Source organism: Propithecus coquereli, unplaced genomic scaffold, assembly GCF_000956105.1.
Source record: "Propithecus coquereli isolate 6110/MARCELLA unplaced genomic scaffold, Pcoq_1.0 Scaffold443, whole genome shotgun sequence".
Classification (NCBI taxonomy): domain Eukaryota; kingdom Metazoa; phylum Chordata; class Mammalia; order Primates; family Indriidae; genus Propithecus; species Propithecus coquereli.
In genome coordinates, this window is record NW_012150208.1 from 539,411 (window position 1) to 546,687 (window position 7,277).

Here is a 7,277-nt window from a genome sequence, read left to right on the forward strand (position 1 = left end):
TTACCTTTAATGGTTTGCAGCGTCTCCTAACATATCTACCAGCAGAACTATGTTCATCCCAATCTAGCTGGTTATGGTGAAAATACTTGCGTTTTCTACAGGAAAAAGAAGTCTGGATTAGTAAAATAACAAAAGATCCACATTTTCACCCTGCCCCAACCATGGGATGAGAGACAGATAGATAGAAGCATAAGCAGCTCTCTCTAGATGTACAGACATATGCATATAATTTTTAAAAATCTCAGCAGCAACTATATAGCAGACACCTTATATAACACTTCCTCTATTTTCCATCCTGTGAGGTTTTAATATCCCAACTAAGTTGTTTCCAGATACCATAGATGGAACAATGCCAGCTTTAAAAATAGAGGCCTCCTGCATGCATTCCTGTAAATTCTGATTTCACTAGATCTGGAATAGGTCTGGAAATCTTTAAATAACTCCCTGGTGACTTCTGCAGTGAGGCTGCGTTTGGAAATAATACCTTGTCCAAGGACATACATGCTGGTTAGTGACAGTACACATTTCAAACTTAGACTGATATGACTCCAAAAAACAAGCTTTTTCATATTCTATGTTATTATTTATACATCAACGTAAGAAAGCATTCATGCAAAGGTAAACTATAGTATCAAAAAAAATCATTTTGTTTACTAGATCACAAGTTAAATGCTGAATTTTTAAAAATATGACTTTAAAAAAAGGGTAAGACACAGGCAGTTTAAGTTATCTCTAATACATAAAAAAATTTCAACATCTGCAGTCCTTGGAACATGCATTGTAACAATGTTGGGTTTTCTGTAGTTTGAATATAGGCTATTGCATGTACCCAATATAAAGGGCTTAAAACATCTTAAGACACACCTTGTTTTCTGGATCATGTGTGGTGGTAGGGGTCCTAATATTCGTTCCATCATTGCCAGGTGCTCTTTACTATCGTGAGTCTAAAATGCACAGAAAAAGAAATTTAGCACACTCCATTTTCCTATAAGCACATTCAAAGGGAACTCAAGAAAATGGTGCCAATATAAAAGGATCAGACAGCTATACAATTTACATTACACCATACTTCAAAGACGGAACAATACCAAATGAGCTGTGTTGTTTGGTGCAACACAGTCTCTAAGATGAATTGGTAAAATCTAAAACCAAGCAGTTTCCTTGTTTATTTGTATTTCTTACACTGTTTTAACTGACGATGTCTGGGGAAGACTACCAGAAAAACCGTTTCCTCCTCATTTAATCAGCTGCTTAACCAAAATTAACCTCCCAACAATCGGTCCACTTATTAACACTTACTAATCCCAAGCAATAAAAGTACACAGTCCCACTAATTCTCACAACAATCCCGAGCCAGCTATGTGAGCACGTGAGTGTCAAAGAGGTTAAAATATTAGCTCAAAGTCATGTAAGTCATAAATAAGAAAAGTTGAGCTATAAACTCAAGTTAAAGCTCATAATCCTTAAACTATATAGTAATAGAGCTTTGGCTTGGCTAAAATATTTAACAGAATAGAGAAAACTGTCAAACTTAACAGCTGAAATGGTATGCTTCTAGAGCAGAGACTGGCAAACTTTTTTGGAAAAAGGCCAGATAGTAAATAGCTTAGGCTTGGCTGGTCACAAATGGTTTCTGTTGCATATTCTTCTTTTAGTAAAAACAGGCATTAGGCAGGATTTCACCATGGGCCAAAGTTTGCTAACCCTAGTTCTGGAGAGCAGAGGCTGTGTGTAACTGCTTTGTAAAATCTATTAATATCAACTATTGTGCCCTGCATATTGCTTTCAAAACATTGTTATTAATTCATGACAGGAATAAATAATACTAGCTCCACATTTTTAAAAAGTTCCTTAGTTTCAGAATATTTTGCAGTATGGAATTAAAATATAAACCGCCTCTTAAATAGTCTGCGCTTCATTTAAGACCTCAAAGTGATTTACAATCACAAAAATCATTTGAAGCATCCATTTTACATAAGTCAGAATGAAGAAAGCTTGCACTCTGATTAACTTTTTCTTACCCTACAACTAATAGAAACAGACACTACCCCTTCCTAGAACTAACTGATAATCACGGTTCTAAAGCACTCAGCTTGTCTATAAACTCGGAGTACTTTTTAATAGGATCTCTACAGATAAGATAGAAACTCGAGTCTTGTGAGGTGCCCTACAAGCAGCAAACTCGTAATTGTGCAATAGCCACCTAAGTGACTCAATTTATCACAAATAGCTTCATCCCCCCTGCACTGCTGTAACTGCAGATCAGTCTCAACAATACCGAGCTGGGATTTCCACAACCCCTTCCTCCCAAACCCACTGTACCTGGCCAGGACTTTTAAAAAGCTATCTACTAATAACTATTACTATCACTTCATAAAAAGAACATTTTAATACAAAAAAAGGAGGGATAATCTCTAAATAAAGGTCAGAATGGCAACCCTACAAAATCATCTTCATCTACTTTTGGAAACTACTGACTTCTAAAATAAAACATTTTAATACCTTTCAAAGTATGTGAAGTCCTTTATTGGTCAGCCCTTGCCTATTGTCATCATTTTCCCTTGTACACAAGATAATTCTGACACAACACGATTCTTCCCTGACTACAATACGTTCCTTTACTCCTCTGTGCGTTTAGATACTATTTCTTCTTCCTTATACGCCCATCATACTACAGTTTTCTGATAAACTCCTATTCTTCCTTTTTTTTTTTTTTTTTCCTTTGAGACAGGATCTTGCTCTGTTGCCCTGGCTGTAGAGCAGTGGCGTCATCACAGCACACTGCAACCTCAAACTCCTGGGCTCAAGCGATCCTCCTGCCTTAGCCCCTTGATTAGCTGGGACTACAGGCACACGCTATCACGCCCAGCTATATTTTCCTATTTTTTGTAGAGATGGGATCTCGCTCTTGCTCAGGCTGGTCTCAAGCTCCTGACCTCAAGCGATCTTCTGCGCTTGGCCTCCCACAGTGCTAGGATTATAGGTGTGAGCCACTGCGCCCAGCCCTATTCTTCCTTCTAGCATTGGCTTCAACTCCCTAACCTCCTCGGTAGTGCTTTCTCTAAAGAAATATAATTTTTAACCTTTCCTGGGTTCCTCCTACCTACACTTTGTACATCGTTCCATTACAGCTAATATCACACTGCACTGCAATAGCTTTCTCATGTCTTTTGCATGACTTGAGGACAGAGATGTTGTCCTTTTACCTTAATATACTTGGTGCTCAGAAATGCCTAAGGCATCATAGATGCTTAATACTTACAAGTATTAAGTAAAATATAACTTCTTGTTCCTTAACTCTTTTGTAAAGAGGAGTAAGTGACTTGTTCATGGCCATACAGATAATCAACATAACCAGAACTGAATTAGAATTGCCATTAACACTAACGCAAACTTATGAAGTAGCTCTATAACTAAAGAAATGAAAACATGTGACAATAGAAACCACACATGAAAACAGGTGTTAAAAATGCCAATCACATGCAAAATGAACTATGACTAGTAGCATTTCATTCAACTATGGCTTTAGAGAAGGATAATCATTATCTCAAGAATAATGATCTATGGCAGCTTTCCGATAAGGAAGCCAAAACTTAAACATGCCTTTAACATTTAAAATTCATCATCATTAATTGAAATTTACTAGACACATACCTGAAAGACTGTGAAACCAAGGTAATATTCAATGAGAATGCAACCAATGCTCCAAACATCACAAGGCTGAGACCAACCTAAAGCTATTTAAAAACAAATACAAACATTTTACTATGCAACAACTTTTAACTGGCAACACACTAAATCCTTTCCTATATGGGTGCTCCCTTTACATAGACCATTAGGGAGAACATGACAACAAATTCAGGGTTTATATTTTCAGTTTTATATTGAACATTTACCTAAAATTTAAAGTAATGTAAAATTCAAAATTCAGTTCCTCAGTCACACCGGCCACACTACAGGAACTCAGGTGCCCACTGTGGCTAGTGGCCTACCATACTGGGTAGGCCAGATACGGAATATTCCCATCATTGAGGAAAGTTCTATTGACCAGTGCTGCATAACATTCTCTATTTTCTTACCCCTTTACCAATCCTCTACTCTAGGTAAATATCATTAGTTTGCTTTTTCTGAACCTACCAAGTCTTGCTGAACTTAAAAAAAAAAAGGAAGTGGAGGAAACATCTGATTCCACAAAAACATTTTACTATCTAACCTCAGTTTGACCCTACTTTTGTAATCAGCTTATTCCATTTAACTCTCTCAACAGCACCTGACCTGAACTTTTCCCACTGTCTCCAAGCCCACAAACCCACCTGACTTCCCTGCTCTATTAACATGTCCTGATCTCTAACTTTTAATTTTGAGGCATAAGATGCACATTCCCTTTGAGTTCCTTCTTATTTTAAAACTCTGCACCTTAACGCATTTTCTTTCCCAGCCTTTCTCACATCAAGGGTTATCACAAAAGTTCCTCTTAAAGAAGCCCCTCTTTTCTTGACCTTTATCCACCCTATATCTAGATGGCTGCCAACCAACCGCCAACCAGCATTCTCACTAGCACCATACTTTTGTGATGACATGAAAATAGGTATCCACATAACTTCAAAATCACATTGGTGTGATGTACTTAGCTAACAGAGCCTGTTCTCTCATGATCATTTAAGACTAACTTGTTCAAAAATAACCACCACCTGGAATATCTTTCAAGATGGTATCACATTTTTACCACTAAGGAAAAATATTTATAGCAATGTCCACACATTTTTTATGAAAACAGAAAACGTTTTCTAAACACTGCTAAGAAGATGCTACCTGTCACCACTCCCAATAAAAGCTGTAAGAACAACAATCTCTTCTTCAATTACAACAACTGAAAGTCCAGTGCCTACTGACCCAAAATGACCTCTGGAGCTCTGTAGTGCCGTGTAGATACCAAAGTACTATGATGTTCATCATCATACGTTGCACTTCCAAAGTCAACAACTTTGATATCTGTGCTTTTCAGTGTGCGTTCATCACGTTTCTAAAGAGATACAGTTGAGTGAATATGAAACTCACTAAGGATATGAAATATTTTATAGCACTATTCAAAAGGCTTGCATATGAACTATTTTTTTGGACTGTTAACATAAGCCTGGGAGAAAGGCAAAGGATTACTCCTTTTTTGGTTAAATATTAAGATACAATGAGGCTCAGAAGTGAAATTCATCTACGGATCAACAAATTAATTTTAAAGACAACCACCAAAATTAAAACAAGTCTTTAACTTACCATTTTAGAATTATATTTGACTACATAGTCAGACTTCACAAATAAAATGTTTTCAGGCTTCAAATCTGTATGGGTTAATTTATTATGATGCAAAACTATAAGAGAACAAAAAGACATTATTAGTTTCACTTGCAAATTTAATTTGTCTGGCAGGGAAAGGAAGATTAGCAGTGGATACAGTGGCCAAGAGAGGTTTCATCTTTACCTGTAAAATATATATTTTTAGTGACAATGTGTTGATATGTTGCTTGTATAATAAAAACTTAAATTTTCTAGTGTTTAAAGATTTACCAAGTATACTTACAATTTATTGATTGGCAGATCTGATATGCCATCTGCCTGATGTGGTCAATCTGAAATGGCAGAAAGCTGTTTTCTTTAATGAAATCATAGGTACTAAGTCCCAGCAGTTCAAACACAATACAAACATGACCATGATGATCAAACCATTCTAGCATCTGGACACATCGGCTAAAATAGATCAAAATAATAATTCAGTTCACAGAATCCTAATTATTTCATGTAATATGATGCTTCACAGTTCAAATTTATACTTACAAGACACTGTTGGGATCAGTACTATTTAAATGCTCTAACACTTGGATTTCTGAACGAGCTGCTTCACGGTAACGGCCTACATTTTTTACGATTTTCACTGCTACATGCATGCCATCCCTTAAAAAAAAATTAAGATGAAAACAGTAAATGTACAGGAGTGGGATGAAGCCATATATCCTCTAAAGCATGATCTTAATTACCAATTCCTCTATGCTATTATTCTAAAATAATCTTTCAATAAATCTTTCAGAGCATATTATACTAGATTTCATATAACATCTTTTCAAAATATTTTGACAAAATATACCTTATATGAAGTGATGATTCCCTTAATATTTATGAATTTTAATGTTTGTTCCCAGAATTTCATAATCATCTAGATTTTATACAACAAAAGCTAAAAAAAAGTACAAAAATATAAACCAAGAATAGAATATGCCATTGCTGAAAGCACTCATTCATTCATTCACCAGGCTAGACCTACTCTGTGCCAGATAGTGCATAAGTAATTAATGACGATGAGACAGGGCCTGACTAAATCCAAATTTTGCATAAAGGATTTGTTCTGTGAAGTTTGGATTCGGTCAACAGGCTGCAGTTGGGTATCTGCAGGGCCACATATGGTGCCTTGAGACTGCAGGTTCCCTATCCTTTCTTCACAAAAGAGGTGACACAGAACTGAGCCCTGAAAGAGCTATGAGTTTGACAGACTGGGAGGGAAATGGAATATCCAGGTAAAGGAGTCACCAACCATAAAGTCATGAAGCCAAGAAAACCCTTAGCACATTCACTGATGCAAGTACACAGAAATAGCTACAGGGCAGGGAGTGGGCTTTAGAAAGCTTCCTAAAAGTATAGAGTCAGAGCCATAAATGAATTTGAGAAAATCAATTTGCAAATCTTCACCTTCCTTTTGTCCTCTTTTCTAGGATCTGCCTGAAGACAAGCCAGCATTCAAGCCTCCTTTTTCATTTTGGCCTTTCCCCTTTACAAAAGAAAAGAAAACCTCACCCATCCCTCACTAGTACTCAAGATGTATGTCACAGGTTATAAAAAGTCTTTGGGGCCAGCAAACACATGTATTCTAACAGCCAGGTAACAAACCTTTTTCCATGTCCAGTGGTTTCCAATTCATTGCTCTCAATGAGGTCCCAATAAATGTGGGCTGATAAATCATTTAAAACAATTTCTGAGATAATCCCCCTATGATGTTTGGCATGTATGTCAAGACTTTAAAGAACTTTTATAAAATTACTGTGACAAAACTTCTACTCCCATCTATTTAATTAAAAGACCAAAAAGTTTTCTCAGTGAAAAATGAAAAAAGAAAACAGATAATACTCAAGAGTGAGATATTTATCTATGGATACATGTACTCATTTTTTAGAAGCCCCAATCATCCCAATAAAAGATACATTCCAATAAAATCCTGTTTTAGGTCTAATAAG

The 7,277-nt window shown here is 36.3% G+C and overlaps 1 protein-coding gene across 1 annotated transcript in view; it reads right to left on the reverse strand.

The window, feature by feature from the left end:
• Nucleotides 1–7,277, reverse strand: part of CLK4 (CDC-like kinase 4) — a 42,827-nt gene that overhangs the window by 10,741 nt on the left and 24,809 nt on the right. The window contains exons 7-13 of the mRNA XM_012654647.1: nucleotides 5,830–5,946; nucleotides 5,576–5,742; nucleotides 5,272–5,366; nucleotides 4,894–5,023; nucleotides 3,655–3,737; nucleotides 865–944; nucleotides 5–95 (exon numbers count right to left, since the gene is read on the reverse strand). Of these exons, the coding sequence (XP_012510101.1) occupies nucleotides 5–95; nucleotides 865–944; nucleotides 3,655–3,737; nucleotides 4,894–5,023; nucleotides 5,272–5,366; nucleotides 5,576–5,742; nucleotides 5,830–5,946 (763 nt within the window). The remainder of the gene's footprint in view (nucleotides 1–4; nucleotides 96–864; nucleotides 945–3,654; nucleotides 3,738–4,893; nucleotides 5,024–5,271; nucleotides 5,367–5,575; nucleotides 5,743–5,829; nucleotides 5,947–7,277) is intronic.